The 16831-nt window shown below is 46.9% G+C and overlaps 1 protein-coding gene across 1 annotated transcript in view; it reads right to left on the bottom strand.

The window, feature by feature from the left end:
* The window catches only part of LOC144503042 (laminin subunit gamma-3-like), a 101912-nt gene extending 96145 nt beyond the window's left edge, over positions 1–5767 (bottom strand). Inside the window, exon 1 of the mRNA XM_078227544.1 lies at positions 5357–5767. Within this exon, the coding sequence (XP_078083670.1) occupies positions 5357–5732 (376 nt within the window). The 5' untranslated portion in view covers positions 5733–5767. The remainder of the gene's footprint in view (positions 1–5356) is intronic.
* Between the last annotated feature and the right edge of the window lie 11064 nt (positions 5768–16831).

Below are 16831 nucleotides of genomic sequence, written 5' to 3'. Positions count from 1 at the left end.
CCTGAGCGAAGAGCGCTCCAAGGCGTCTCAGGGATTTAGGAAAACCGTGCATAATTTGCAGTAAACGTCAGCTCATCCACACTCTGCTGTTCACACCCTAACTCACACCAAGTGAATTATTCACACCAAGGGGAGCATGGTGGCACGGTGATCAGCATTGCTGCCTCACCAGCGCCAGGGTTCGATCCCCGGCTTGGGTCACTGTCAGTGTGGAGTCTGCACATTCTCTCCGTGTCTGCGTGGGTTTCCTCCGGATTCCTCCCACAGTCCAATGATGTGCAGGTTAGGTGGATTGGCCATGCTAAGTTCTCCCTCCGTGTACCCGAACAGGCAACTAGGGGAGTGTCACAGTAACTTCATTGCAGTGTTAACATAAGCCTACTTGTGACTGATAAATAAATAAACTTTCACCCATCAGTCCTCTGTGCTCACTGACCCACACTGTATCCGAAGATAAAGGCAAAGTCCTGAGGATGCTGGAATCTGAAACAAGAACAGAAAATGTAGGAGAAACTCAGCCAGTTTGACAGCATCTGTGGAAGAGACTTTCGCCAACGTTTCGAGTCTGCGTGACCCTGCGTCACTCTGAGAAAGGGTCATCCAAATTTGAAATGTTGGCTCCATTCTCTCTTCACAGAGACTGTCAGACCTGCTGAGTTTCTCCAGATTTTTTCTTTTTGTTACGTTGTATCCTAGTCTGGCAACACCTCAAATTTTAAAAGTTCATATTTGTCTTCAAATCTCTCCGTGATCGCGCCCCTTCCCGATATCCATATCCTTCTCCAGCCCAACTATACAAGGCACTGGTGAGACTGCACCTGGAATACTGTGAACAGTTTCGGTCTTCTTATCTGAGGAAAGATAACTGGCACTGGAGGAAGTCCAGAGAAGGTTCACTTGGTTGATCCCGGGTATGGAAGGATTTTCTAATGAGGAGGGGATTGATAGGTTGGGTCTGTGCTCATTGGAGTTTAGAAGAATGACCTTATTGAGACATATCGGATTCTCAGGGGGCTTGACAGGGTCGAGGCTGAGAGGTTGTTTCCCCTTGTGGGGGAGTCTCGGTCCAGAGGGCATAACCTCAGAGTAAGGGGATCACCCATTTAAGACAGAAATGAGGATAAATTTCTTCTCTCAGAGGGGAGTGAATCTGTGGAATTCACTACCACTGAGGGCTGTAGAGGCTGGGTCATTAAGTATGTTCAAAGCTGAGATAGACAGAGAGACAGGGGTAAATAATGGTTGGGAAGACAGGGAGGGATTCTGTGTTCTATTCTGAAATATTCCTGCGAATCCTTTACGTCTGCCTGAGAGGTCACAGAAGTTTCTTCCATGATACTGCACCTCCGTCGGTGCGGCACACCCTCAGTACTGCACTGGGAGCATCAACATGAATTGTGGACTCAATGAAATGGAAATTGAACGCACAACTTTCTGTCTCAGACAAAAGAGAGAGGCAGCGAGCTGGAGTGGCTTTCCCTTTAAATTGCAAAACACTGGCCCACTCGGATGAGCAAAACTGGGGTGGAATAAGGAGAGACTCCAAGTCTCATTTGATTCTGCGATTATCACACACAGATAGAAATCAGGTCCAGACATTTGAGGATGTCAGTCCCACATCGGAAGTCTAAATACATTAAGTCAGGGAGCAAACCCTTATGCGTCACCTCAGCTGGGCTTCATGCCAACTGAGTATTTATACTTCCGAAAGAAAACATCACCAAATAAAATGCCGCATTTTTGCCTGAGCCAGACACATCCATTAATTATAAGACAGCCAGTTCTCAGTTCAACGGCTGAGCACGTGAATTTCAAGAAGGATTCGCACAGGAGCCCTATCTGTCACACAGGCCATATCTTCATTCCCAATGGAGCATGGGGTTGTGAAGTGGATCAACTCAACCAGCGACAGAATGTCCACCACTGATCGATAAAACACATACAGAGCAAGTACACTGAGAGAAAGGGAGCAGTCAATGACTGAGCAAAGGGCAGTTGGTCCAAGGCACCAGGGAGTGAGGGTGGAGGATGGAGAAGAAGGTTCACACAACCTGGACATACTCTCTTCCACCTTCTTCCATCAGGAAAAAGATACAAAAGTCTGAGGTCACGTCCCAACCGACTCAAGAACAGCTTCTTCCCTGCTGCCATCAGACTTCTGGGCAGCACAGTGGTTAGCGCTGCTGCCTCACAGCGCCAGGGACCCAGGTTCAATTCCGGCCTCGGGTCGCTGTCTGTGTGGAGTTTGCACATTGTCCCCATGTCTGCGTGGGTTTCCTCCGGGTGCTCCGGTTTCCTTCCACAGCCCAAAGATGTGTGGATTAGGTTGATCGGCCACGCTAAATTGACCCGAGTGTCAGGGGGAGGGGATTAGCAGGGTAAATATGTGGGGTTGCAGGGATAGGACCAGGATGGGATTATGGCCGGTGCAGACTCAATGGGCTGAATGGCTTCCTTCTGCACTGTAGGGATTCTATGATTTTCAAATGGACGTACTTTATATTAAGCTGATCTTTCTCTACACCCTATCTGTAACTGCAACACTACATTCTGCACTCTCTCCTTCCTTCTCCCCTCTGTGCTCTATGAATGGTATGCTTTGTCTGTATAGCGTGCAAGAAACAATACTTTTCACCGCATACCAATACATGTGACAATAATAAACCAAAACAAACCATTGGAGAATGAAAACTTGGACTTCTATAGCATCTTTCACAATCTCAGGATGGCTCAGAGCACTCGACAACCAATGATGATCTCAGAATTCTTTGGAATGTCCAGAGATTGTGATAGGCGCTACGAAAATGCAAGTCTTCCCTTTTTTAAAACAACAGCAATACTTTAAAACAGGAGGATGAAAACTTCAATATTTCAATAGAATATTTCACAATGACTAAGCATCACGAGGTGATTTAAAGCCAATTTAATATGTTTTGAAACGTAATTACTGTTGTTAATGGAGGAAACATGTTAACTAATAAACTGTTTTGTTGATGTTGGTTGAAGGTTAAATATCGGCCAGGGCACAGGGAGGGACTCTTCTACTCAGTCGTGCCACAAGGGCTGGAACATTCCAGAAGTTCAAGCCAGCAGGATCCTCCAGTTCATTCCACTGCCGATGCCCGCAGCACCTCACGCCACCAATGACCCCCCGCCCCCAACCACTATCCCCCCCACCCTCTGACAGTGCGGCACTCCCTCAGTACTGACCCTCTGACAGTGCGGCACTCCCTCAGCACTGACCCTCTGACAGTGCGGCACTCCCTCAGCACTGACCCTCTGACAGTGTGGCACTCCCTCAGTACTGACCCTCTGACAGTGCGGCGCTCCCTCAGCACTGACCCCCTGACAGTGCGGCGCTCCCTCAGCACTGACCCCCTGACAGTGCGGCGCTCCCTCAGCACTGACCCCCTGACAGTGCGGCGCTCCCTCAGCACTGACCCCCTGACAGTGCGGCACTCCCTCAGTACTGACCCTCTGACAGTGCGGCGCTCCCTCAGCACTGACCCCCTGACAGTGTGGCACTTCCTCAGCACTGACCCTCTGACAGTGCGGCACTCGCTCAGCACTGACCCCCTGACAGTGCGGCACTCGCTCAGCACTGACCCCCTGACAGTGCGGCACTCGCTCAGCACTGACCCCCTGACAGTGCGGCACTCCCTCAGTACTGACCCTCTGACAGTGCGGTACTCCCTCAGCACTGACCCCCTGACAGTGCGGCGCTCCCTCAGTACTGACCCTCGGACAGTGCGGTACTCCCTCAGTACTGACCCTCTGACAGTGCGGCACTCCCTCAGTACTGACCCTCTGACAGTGTGGCTCTCCCCACCCACATGTACCCAACCTTTCAACCACGTGAATGTGAGAGACACCACCCCCTAATTTACATACCTGAAGGCTGATAGAATCAGGGGTTCTATGCCCTGAACCAAATCTACATACCCAGCTCTCATTGGTCAGATTACATTCTAAAGCCCACCCTCTCTTTGTGTGAAGACTCCGGGTACACTGCGTGGTCCTAGCGCCTACTAGCGTTTATTTATTCGTCACAAGTAGGCTTACATTAACACTGCAATGAAGCTACTGTGAAACTCCTCTAGTCGCTGCACTCCAGCGCCTGTTCGGATACACTGAGGGAGAATTTAGCCTGGCTAATGCACCTAACCAGCACGTCTTTCAGGCTATGGGAGGAAACCGGAGCACCCGGAGGAAACCCACGCAGACACGGGGAGAACGTGCAAACTCTGCACAGACAGTGGCCCAAGCGGGAATCAAACCCAGGTCCCTGGCGCTGTGAGGCAGCAGTGCTAATCACTGTGCTCCCGTGCTGCCTAACTTGTTTGACCAATTCAAACATTGATTAACTTGTGTGATTAAGTTTTTTGGACTCGAAATCTCGGAGTTTTAAAGAGCAACAGAAATAACAACCTCTCCCAGTAAAGAATATTCCCTGGGGTTATTTTGTTTTAATTATTGTTTTTTTTTCCCAGTTTCATGTTAACTTTTATGTGTTGACAGATCCTGTTAAACTGGGAAGCAATTCTACTGAGTTGAGAAACTAAAATACAACCTGAGGTCTGAGTTTTCCCTCTGATCAAACTCCAGTTTCATGTCTCGCACTAACCAACCCAGCAGAAAAACAACCCCCCAACTACCTCTCCGCGTTATTCACAGAGAGAAAAATTACATCTTTGAACTTGCTGGGTGTCTGGGACATGAGGCGGTTCAGACCGTGTGAAAGAACATCTCTTGTGATACATGCGCCAGATTTTGCCTGGATTCCCCGCCCCCCCCCCAAACCAACCCAACCCACCCCACACCCCACACGAAGTGAAACTCTTCCTCAATAAAGTTCAGGGACGGGGTTAAAATTCAGCCCACTCACTGCTGCAAGTTTAACAAGCGGCTGGAACAAATGCCTCAGTGGATTGTAACAAGTTTAACGGGATTGCAACAAATCGCCCACTGGTTCTTAAAGTTCACAATTCACTCAATGACAGTAATAAGTTTAACAAGTTACCCACTGATTGACAAGTTTAACAAGCGACACAGCATTGTAACAAATTACTAACTGGTCCTAAAGTTTACAATTCATCCAGGGATTGTAAGAAGTTTAACAAGTTACCCGGTGTTACTAAATGGTTCTAAAGTTTACAACTCACTCAACGATAGTAATAAATTTAACTAGTTAACTAGGTTGACAAGTTTAACAAGTGACACAGTATTGTAACACATTACTAACTGGTTCTAGAGTTCACAACTCATCCAGGGATTGTAAGAAGTGAGCCAGGATTGTAACAATTCCCATGTTCTGAGAGATTGATACAGGCACTGGGTCCCGGGTCCTGTCACTCACCCAGATGCAGAGTCAGGTTGACAGAGTTGGGGAACTGGATCCCATGCAGCATGGACGGACTTTGCCACCAGCTGGGCTCCTCCTCACTGTGGAAGTCGTTCAGGGAGCTGGCATTGTGGCTCCTCTGGGCATCTTGGGCATCGCACACATGGCAGGACTTGGTGACTCCAGTCACCCCGGTCTGCAAGCAGAACTCCTCCGGGAGGGGAGAGCCGCACACACGGCTGGCCAGCACAGTCCGGCCGAAGGCAGCATTGCAGAATTCGGGTATGCACCTCTGTGCGCTCCCTGACTGCTGGTAACAGGAATCCATCCCAGCCAAAGCATTGCAAAGGTGCAGAGAGAGCGCAGCGAGGAAAGCAACCAGCTGCCCCATGACAACGCCACAAATCCCTGCTGGCGGATCTGCTCCTCTCCCTCCTCCTCTCTGCCTGAAAGCAGTCCGGACCCTCAAACACAAATCAACTTCATCCCATGACGACAGGAAAGTTATTTTGGGGGAATGTTCTGCTGGTAATATTCCTGGTACCCGCCCTCTGCTGGAGAGAAATGTCTGAGTGCAGTCTGCAATTAAGATTTGCATTCATACAGATTGAAACTTTAGCGGCCACCCGATGTTTCATATAGTTTTACACTCAGTGAAGAACCTTTTGAAGTGGTCACAGTTGTGGTGTAGGAAATGTAACAGCCAATTTGCTCACAGCAAGATCCCACAGTGATGTAGTCATAGAATCCCTATAGTGCAGGAGGCCATTCAGCCCATCCACCTGTACGACCACAATTCCACCCAGGATTCCCCAACCCCACACAATCACCCTGCCAGTCCCCCTGATACTAAGGGGCAATTCAGCATGGCCAATGCACCTAACTCGCACATCTTTGGACTGTGGGAGGAAACCGGAGCACCCGGAGGAAACCCCCGCAGACACGGGGAGAAGATGCAACCTCCGCATTAACGCTGCAATGAAGTTGCTGTGAAAATCCCCTAGTCTTTACATCAGTCTAAGAAAGCAGATGGGAGCCTCAGTCTAAAGCAGGGATTCTCAAACTCTGGGTTGTGGCCCAATCCAAGATGGCGCCGGAGCGAGGCAACTTCTTGCAAGCTGTGCCCAGCGTACCCTCTAATTCTATCTTTTACTCTTGTTCCATGACTGTAACACTACATTCTGCACCCTCTCCTTTCCTTCTCTATGAACGGTATGCTTTGTCTGTATAGTGCGCAAGAAACAATACTTTTCACTGTATCCCAATACATGTGACAATAATAAATCAAATCGAAACCCAGTGGGGTCGCAAGCTCTGGGAGAACATTGGCCGTCCTGGAGCTTGGACTGATGATTGATCCCTTCAAATGTTTCAGCTGATTGGCCCCTTCAAATGTTCCTTTTTGATGGGTTTGGCCCAATGGACTGCTCCCATGTTTTTGCTCCAGGCAGTGCTGATATTTATCAAAGCAAAATACTGCAGATGCTGAAACCAAAAGAGAAAATGCTGGAAAATCTCAGCAGGCAGGGTCATCTAGACTCCAAACGTTGGCTCCATTCTCTCCCCATGGATGCTGTCAGGCCTGTGAGATTTTGCAGCATTTTGTATCTTGTATCTTTTTCCCGACGGAAGAAGGTGGAAGAGAGAATGTCCGGGGTGCGTGGGGTCCTTAATTATGCCGGCTGCTTTGCCGAGGCAGTGGGAAGTGTTGACAGAGTCAATGGATGGGAGGCTGGTTTGCGTGATGGATTGGGCTACATTCACGACCTTTTGTAGTTCCTTGCGGTCTTGGGCAAAGCAGGAGCTTGCTCTGCATGGGTTTCCTCTGGTTTCCACCCACAGTCCAAAGATGTGCAGGTTTGCTGGATTAGTCATGGAAAACAAAACGTCCCTTAGTGTACCAAGATGGATCAGCCATGTAAATGGGTGGGATTACGGGGATAGGGCAGTGGGAGAGGGCCTGTCGGAGAGTCAGTGCAGACACGATGGGCTGAATGGCCTCCGTCTGCACTGTCAGGATTCCCTGCAGGGAAAAACCAACGGTCTATTTCCTTCGTCAGTGATTGAGAAATAAACAGAGAAACAGGGTGAACTGGAGTTAACGCAGAATAAATAGAAAGATTGGATTATGAGAGACAAAAAGAAAACATTTTTAAAATTTGACATTTTTTAAACATGGAAAAAGTTTAAAGTTTATTTATTAGTCACAAGTAAGGCATACATTAACACTGCAATGAAGTTACTGTGAAATTCCCCTAGCCGCCACACTCCGGCGCCTGTTCGGGTCAATGCACCCTAACCAACACGTCTTTCGGACTCTGGGAGGAAACCGGAGCACCCGGAGGAAACCCACGCAGACACAGGGAGAACGTGCAAACTCCACACAGACAGTGACCCAAGCCAGGAATCGAACCTGGGACGCTGGCGCTGTGAGGCAGCAGTGCTAACCACTGCGCCAACATGCCACCCCTCAAGTGGTGCAGGAGGAGGCCATTCAGCCTTTCGAGCCTGCACCACCATTCAACGTGATCATGGTTGATCCTCAATCTCAATGCCAAATTCCTGCTTTCTCCCTACACTCCTTGATGCCATTAAAATCTAAAAATAAACGTCCTATTATATAATTATCTAAACCTGTAAGAACAATTCATTACTGGGAGGAATGACACTCGACAGTATAATTTGTTCGCTTTCTGGGTCGGAGAGGTTGATTGGTGTTGCATTAACAATTATCACATCATCGACAGGGTACTTACGCTGTTAATTAACTCAAAGTTAGGAAGCTTCTAACTTTCCGTAGCAAGTTTATGAGGAATTAATATGCAAAGACAGCAAGTTATATATAAAATTACGGAGCGGCTGAAGGTTTTTTTGTGCAAAGCAATTGGAGGAATGGTGTAATTTGGTCAGGAAGTTCTGGAGATTCACCACTCACAATGCATTTCTTATAACCTCTTGAGTTTGCTGACTGCTTTGTGCATTGATAACAGTGTGTGTGTCATTAACACACCAGTACTTGTCTGCAAGGTTTTCGCCAATGTGTTTATCTATGTTAACATTAACAGTTTTATTATTAACAACCATGCTCACAACTGCAGACTGCTCACAGACTAATATCACACAAAACCAATTTGTTTTAACCATCTGTGCTCTGTTCTAGGACTTGAGTGTGAGTCATACAATGCTGAAACTGGGCGCTACAAATGGTAAAGTGGTCTTATTGGCCCTCAATCTGAAAGAACGCAAAAAATATAAACAAGACTTCTAATGCCTTGGTGAACTTCCTGCATAGAATCAGAGAATGACACAGCCTAGAAGAAGGCCATTCTTCTACAGAATGTAATCATCATAGAAACCCTACAGTGCAGAAACAGGCCATTCGGCCCATCGAGTCTGCACCAACCACAATCCCACCCAGGCCCTACCCCCATATCCCTACACATTTTACCTGCTAATCCCTCTAACCTACACATCTCAGGACACTAAGGGGCAATTGTAGCATGGCCAATCAACCTAACCCGCACATCTTTGGACTGTGGGAGGAAACCGGAGCACCCGGAGGAAACCCACGCAGACTCGAGAAGAATGTGCAAACTCCACACAGACAGTGACCCGAGCCGGGAATCGAACCCAGGTCCCTGGAGCTATGAGGCAGCAGTGCTAACCACTGTGCTACCGTGCCGCCCGTAGTTGAGTCAAAACATTGTCTGATTTCATATGAAATTAGATATAGCTTGTTTTGATTTGATTTGATTTATTATTGTCACATGTATTAGTATACAGTGAAAAGTATTGTTTCTCGCGCACTATACAGACAAAGCATACCGTTCATAGAGAAGGAAAGGAGAGAGTAGAGAATGTAGTAAGAACATAAGAACATAAGAAATAGGAGCAGGAGTAGGCCATCTAGCCCCTCGAGCCTGCCCCACCATTCAATAAGATCATGGCTGATCTGAAGTGGATCAGTTCCACTTACCTGCCTGATCCCTATAACCCCTAATTCCCTTACCGATCAGGAATCCATCTATCCGTGATTGAAACATATTCAACAAGGTAGCCTCCACCACTTCAGTGGGCAGAGAATTCCAGAGATTCACCACCCTCTGAGAGAAGAATTTCTTCCTCAACTCTGTCCTAAACTGACCCCCCTTTATTTTGAGGCTGTGCCCTCTAGTTCTAGTTTCCTTTCTAAGTGGAAAGAATCTCTCCACCTCTACCCCATCCAGCCCCTTCATCATCTTATAGGTCTCTATAAGATCCCCCCTCAGCCTTCTAAATTCCGACGAGTACAAACCCAATCTGCTCAGTCTCTCTTCATAATCAACACCCCTCATCTCTGGTATCAACCTGGTGAACCTTCTCTGCACTCCCTCCAAGGCCAATATATCCTTCAGCAAATAAGGGGACCAATACTGCACACAGTATTCCAGCTGCGGCCTCACCAATACCCTGTACAGATGCAGCAAGACATCTCTGCTTTTATATTCTATCCCCCTTGCGATATAGGCCAACATCCCATTTGCCTTCTTGATCACCTGTTGCACCTGCAGACTGGGTTTTTGCATCTCATGCACAAGGACCCCCAGGTCCCTTTGCACAGTAGCATGTTGTAATTTTTTTCCATTTAGATAATAATCCAATTTTCTATTATTTCCTCCAAAGTGAATAACCTCACATTTGTCAACGTTATACTCCATCTGCCAGATCCTCACCCACTCACTCAGCCTGTCCAAATCTCTCTGCAGACCTTCTACGCCCTCCACACGATTCACTTTTCCACTTATCTTTGTGTCGTCTGCAAACTTTGTTACCCTACACTCAGTCCCCTCCTCCAGATCGTCTATATAAATGGTAAATAGTTGGGGCCCCAGTACCGATCCCTGCGGCACGCCACTAGTTACCATCTGCCTACCAGAAAAGCACCCATTTATTCCGACTCTCTGCTTCCTGTCAGATAGCCAATCCCCAATCCATGCTAACACCCTACCCCCAACTCCGTATGACCCAATCTTCTTCAGCAACCTTTTGTGAGGCACCTTATCAAACGCCTTTTGGAAATCCAAAAACACCGCATCCAGCGGTTCCCCTCCGTCAACCGCACTAGTCACATCTTCATAAAAATCCAACAAGTTCGTCAAGCACGACTTTCCCCTCATGAATCCATGCTGCGTCTGCTTAATCGAACCATTCTTATCCAGATGGCCTGCTATTTCTTCTTTAGTGTTACAGTCATAGCCAGGGTGTAGAGAAATATCAACTTAGTGCGAGGTAGGTCCATTCAAAAGTCTGATGGCAGCAGGGAAGAAACTGTCCTTAAGTCGGTTGGTACGTGACCTCAGACTTTTGTATCTTTTTTCCGATGGAAGAAGGTGGAAGAGAGAATGTCCGGGGTGCGTGAGGTCCTTAATTATGCTGGTTGTTTTTCCGAGGTAGCGGGAAGTGTAGACAGAGTCAATGGATGGAAGCTCTTGGGAGGGAAGGCGGGATCAGGATATTGAATTCAATGATCAGCCATGATCAAAATGAATGGCGGAACAGGTTCGAAGGGTTGAATGGCCTCCTCCTGCTTCTCGTTTCTATGTTTCTATTCAGCCCATCGTGCTAGTACTGGATCCTTGGTAAGGTTATCTAATTAATCCCGTTCCTCTAGTCTTTCTCCATCACTCTGCAGTTTTTTCTCTCTGCAAGAACTAATTTAATTCCCTTTGGAAACTCACTTTTCAATCTCCTTCCCCCACCCACTCAGGCAACACATTTCAGATCACAACAACTCGCTGCCTTTCAAAAAACTGTCTTGGTTTGTGTTGCCTCTGGGCCTTTTTGCCTTTAATCACCTGAAATCCGTGCCCTGCGGTTACCGAACCTTCCGCCACTGGAAACCGCTGCCCTTTCTTTGTTCTATCAAAAGTATCTCTTTTTGCATTTTGCCTATTTTTTACCCATGTGTTTATTTGTTAAACATAGATCTCCGCGATGTCTCTAATTATTGTCAAATCCTATTTTCTTTTGCAGGACACAGCACATTGAGGGGGCGGAAGGGGCGGGTAGGGGGAGCAAAAATAGCACAGATCATCAGATTTTGTCATGAGTCTCAGATGTTACGTCCTTAGGCTGAATTGTTGAGGGGCGTTTCTGTAGATTGGCGGATGCTTATAAATTCCCTGGCTCCTGCCCTTGGAGAGAGTCCAGGCTAACATGTTCAGAACACAAAACGACCAGCTTTCTTTTATTCTCTCTTTCTTCAAAACTTTTTTCAAAAGATCTTCAGCTGCTGCACGAATCCGTGACACTTTATGTGCTTGATCCCAAATTCTTATAGTTCGATGCTGGGTGAATTATTTAAGCTATCAGGTTTTGAGGATTGACCAATGATCTGATAATCTTTCTCAGGAGACTAAGGAAATTTGGCATGTCAGCTACGACTCTCACCAACTTTTACAGATGCACCATAGAAAGCATTCTTTCTGGTTGTATCACAGCTCGGTATGGGCTCCTGCTCTGCCCAAGACCGCAAGGAACTACAAAAGGTTGTGAACGTAGCCCAATCCATCACGCAAACCAGCCTCCCATCCATTGACTCTGTCTACACTTCCCGCTGCCTCGGCAAAGCAGCCGGCATAATTAAGGTCCCCACGCACCCCGGACATTCTCTCTTCCACCTTCTTCCGTCTGGAAAATGATGCAAAAGTCTGAGGTCAGGTGCCAACCGACTCAAGAACAGCTTCTTCCCTGCTGCTGTCAGACTTTTGAATGGACCTACCTTGCATTAAGTTGATCTTTCTCTCCACCCTAGTTAAGACTGTAACACTACATTCTGCACTCTCTCCTTTCCTTCTCTATGAAGGGGCGGCACGGTAGCACAGTAGTTAGCACTGCTGCTTCACAGCTCCAGGGTCCCGGGTTCGATTCCCGGCTCGGGTCACTGTCTGTGTGGAGTTTGCACATTCTCCTCGTGTCTGCGTGGGTTTCCTCCGGGTGCTCCGGTTTCCTCCCACAGTCCAAAGATGTGCGGGTTAGGTTGATTGGCTAGGTTAAAAATTGCCCCTTAGTGTCCTGGGATGTGTACGTTAGAGGGATTAGCGGGTAAATATGTGGGGGTAGGGCCTGGGTGGGATTGTGGTCGGTGCAGACTCGATGGGCCGAATGGCCTCCTTCTGCACTGTAGGGTTTCTATGAATGGTATGCTTTGTATAGTGCGCAAGAAACAATACTTTTCACTGTATGTTAATAGATCTAACAATAATAAATCAAATCAAATCAAAATCAGATTTACAGCCTTCTGGACCCAACAGCGAGTTCAGCAATTTCAGACTGTAAACTCCATCCTTCTAGTCTGTCTTCTTTTCTTTGCATGTTTTGTCCTTTCTCATATTTTTGCTTTTAGTTAGCAGCACGCCTGTTCCAGCTGCATCTTTTATTTCTTTGTTTCTTTTCTTGCCCCATCTCCATTCACTTTGGATCTGGACGGCTAACATTCTGTCACTCAATCTCTCCTGTATGTTTCACAGATCCTCCGATGTCCTTGTCCCGTCAATCCCTTGCTCAAAATCTGTTACATTTCTAACTTTTTCCATGAAAGATCATCAGCGTGAAACACTAGGCGGAATTTTACCGGCACGTCCGCCCGGGTTTTGCACGATCCCACCTGAGGCCAACGGAGAATGCCGCTCTCCGAGCCTCGTCTACCCCCGGAATTGGGGTGGGCGTGCCGGTAAAATTCCGGTCACTAACTCTGTTTCTCTCCGCACAGATGCTGCCTGACCTGCTGAACATTTCCAGCATTTTCTGTTTTTATTTAAGTACTTTTGAAGTGTAGCTACTGTTGTAATGTAGAGGACGTGGCAGCCAATCTGCACAGCAAGATCCCATAAAAAAGCAATGTGGTCGAAACCAGGTGTTCTGTTCTTTACTTGCATTCGTTGAAGGATAAACCTTGACACGGTGGCGAACACCCTGACTAGAGCAAAAAATCCATCCAAGGGGAAAACCTTTTAGGACTGAGGTGAGGAGAAATTTCTTCACCCAGAGGGTGGTGAATGTGTGGAATTCACGACCACAGAATGTAGTTGAGGCCAAAACGTTGTGTGATTTCAAGAAGAAATTATCATAGAAATCATAGAAACCCTACAGTGCAGAAAGAGGCCATTCAGCCCATCGAGTCTGCACCGACCACAATCCCACCCAGGCCCTACCCCCATATCCCTACATATTTTACCCACTAATCCTCTAATCTATGCATCCCAAGACACTAAGGGGCAATTTTAGCATGGCCAATCAACCTCACCCGCACATCTTTGGACTGTGGGAGGAAACCGGAGCACCCGGAGGAAACCCACGCAGACACGAGGAGAATGTGCAAACTCCACACAGACAGTGACCCAAGCCGGGAATCGAACCCAGGTCCCTGGAGCTGTGAAGCAGCAGTGCTAACCACTGTGCTACCGTAGATATAGTTCTTGGGGCTAAAGGGATATGGGAGGAAGGGGGGATCAGGATTTTGAATTTGTTGATCAGCCACGATCATAATGAATTGTGGAGCAGGCCTGAAGGGCCGAATGGCCTCCTCCTGCTTCTAGTTTCTATGTTTCTATGTTTAATCCCTGTAGAATACTGAGGGAGTGCAATACTGTCAGAGATACCACTTTTCCAATGAGATTTTAAACCAAGAAGGCTGGAAAAGACTACATGGGGTTCTTTGAAGAAGTGTAGGCGAGTTCTCCCCAATTTCCTGATCATTATTTATCCCTCAACCAAAATCGTGTGGTTATGTAAGGTGCTGTACAAATGCAGGACAGTCTCGTGCTCTTCTTCTCTCTGTCAGTTACAGGGAGCTCGGAAAAGCTAACGGGAAGAGCCCTGGGTGACTTCACCCTTCGCTTCCCTTCAATTTTTCACCCAATTTTCCTTTGACTTTCTCTCTGCCTGTTCTGCAGGGGGTACATGTTGCTCCAATCAGTTCAGGCAAATACACTTTGCTTCTATTTAAGGTGAGGCGTGTCAACATTCCTATTGAATCCTCCCAGCAATGAATCTGCTTCACAATTCCTTGATTAAAGACAAAGGCCTCTCAAAACAATCATTACTTTTCTCTCACTCCATTTTGACCGTTGAATATTTAGCAGTGCTGGGTGGATATTAATTTCCTTTCCGTGCAGAATCAAGTGAATGGCCAACGAAACTCACAGCACATGTCTGCCCTGCCAGTATTATTCTCCTCTTCAATCACTTTTCTCCATTTAACATATTTTTGGTGAGTGGTTGAATCTGACACTTTGCTTCCCCAATTTAACCAATCAGTGACAGTGTTCTAGTGACTTGCTTTTAACATTTGCTGTTCTTCCTTCTCTGTCCTCCCAGTCACCCCTGCCGATGCCCCACTCGCCATCCCCAAGCATAGTGGAGGACATGCCACTGTCTACAGCAATGGGGACGAAGTAGAAATGGTCGAGAGCTTCAAGTTTTTAGGTGTCCAGATCACCAACAACCTGTCCTGGTCTCTCCATGCAGACGCTACAGTTAAGAAAGCCCCACCAATGCCTCTACTTTCTCAGGAGGCTAAGGAAATTTGGCATGTCTGCTACAACTCCCACCAACATTTACAGATGCACCATAGAAAGCATTCTTTCTGGTTGTATCACAGCTTGGTATGGCTCCTGCTCTGACCAAAATAACAAGAAATCAGAAAGGGAATGTAGCCCAGTCCATCACGCAAACCAGCCTCCCATCCACAGACTCTGTCTACACCTCCCGCTGCCTTGGGAAAGCAGCCGGCATAATCAAGGACCCCACACACCCCGGACATACTCTCTCCCACCTTCTTCCATCAGGGAAAGAATACAAAAGTCTGAAAACACGTACTGATCGACTCAAGGACAGCTTCCTCCCTGCTGCCATCAGACCTTTGAATGGTCCTATCACATATTAAGCTGAAACAGAAGCAGAAAATGCCGGGAAAATCTCAGCAGGTCTGACAGCATCTGTGGGGAGACAATAGAGCCAACGTTTTGAGTCTAGATGATCCTTCGTCAGAGCATATTCCCACCGTATTTTCCTTTTATATATTAAGCTGATCTTTCTCTTCACCCTATCTGTAAATGCAACACTATGTTTGCACCCTCTCCTTTCCATCTCCACTATGTACTCTATGAATGGTATATTTTGTCAGCATAGTGCAAGAAGCAATACTTTTCACTGTATTCTAATGTACATGACAATAATAAACCAAATCAAAGATTACTTGCTTGCCACATAAATGTGATGAGATGAATTTCAGTGTTGCTGTGATGCCAGGTAAGAATTCATAGGTCCCAACAACTGTCAGGTTGCACCGAACAGCATGTCCCTTTGATTGTTTGCATGAGGCAGAGTACTGACTCAACCAGACCTTGCCTGCAAAACTCAGAACATAATGCGATTGGACAGCATTTGTTGAAAATCTGATTGTGTTAAGAACCGCACAAACAATCAATTTAAGATTACCAATTGGGCTTGCAATGAGGCTCACTTACACTTGCTAGGAGCTCCATATATTCATATACAGACCTGTCCTCTGCAGGCAAAAGGAACTTGTCCAGACATTGCGCCGTTTTGAATTTAACTAAAATGTGGGGAACAATAGTTCCCTGGTACTTTCTCCATGGCAACACCTTGACTACAGTTGATTTTCGAAACAGCAACTCCCTTTACTCATACAATATAATTGTTGCTCCCTCTGAAATTTGGCATTCTTGCATCCATCCTGATGCGTGCAAAATGAAAAGCTTCAACAGCATGTTTCCTTTTTTAAGCAATATTCAAGTATGATGCATTTAAAGTTAAATTTAAACTTTATTTATTAGTGTCATAAGAAGGCTTACGTTAACACTGCAATGAAGTTACTGTGAAAATTCCCCAGTCACCACATTCCAGCGCCTGTTCGGATACACTGAAGGAGAATTTAGCATGGCCAATCCACCGAACCAGCATGTCTTTCAGACTGTGGGAGGAAACTGGAGCACCCGGAGAAAACCCATGCAGACACAGGGAGAACATGCAGACTCCGCACAGACAGTGTCCCAAGCTGAGAATTGAACCCTGGTCCCTGGCGCTGGGAGGTAGCAGTGCTAACCACTACACCACCAGAAAAACCAATGATAGAAAAAGGAATAAAGTTATGCTGATAGAGTAAGATGACCAAAGGTGGAGCATAAATAGCAGAATTGGGCTAAATGGCTGGTTTCTGTGCTGTACCTATTATGTAACTCCCTGCAGTGGAGCCATTAACTCTGTCTACACTTCCCTCTGCCTTGGAAAAGCAGCCAGCATAATCAAGGACCCCACGCACCCCGGACATTCTCTCTTCCAACTTCTTCCGTCAGGAAATGGGATACAAAAGTCTGAGATCACATACCAACTGACTCAAGAACAGCTTCTTCCCTGCTGCCGTCAGACTTTTGAATGGACCTACCTCGCATTAAGTTGATCTTACTCTACACCCTAGCTATGACTGTA

Source organism: Mustelus asterias, chromosome 13, assembly GCF_964213995.1.
Source record: "Mustelus asterias chromosome 13, sMusAst1.hap1.1, whole genome shotgun sequence".
Taxonomy (NCBI): Eukaryota; Metazoa; Chordata; class Chondrichthyes; order Carcharhiniformes; family Triakidae; genus Mustelus; species Mustelus asterias.
The sequence above is the reverse complement of the archived record's forward strand: the minus strand, read 5'-3'. Positions and strand labels throughout refer to the sequence as shown.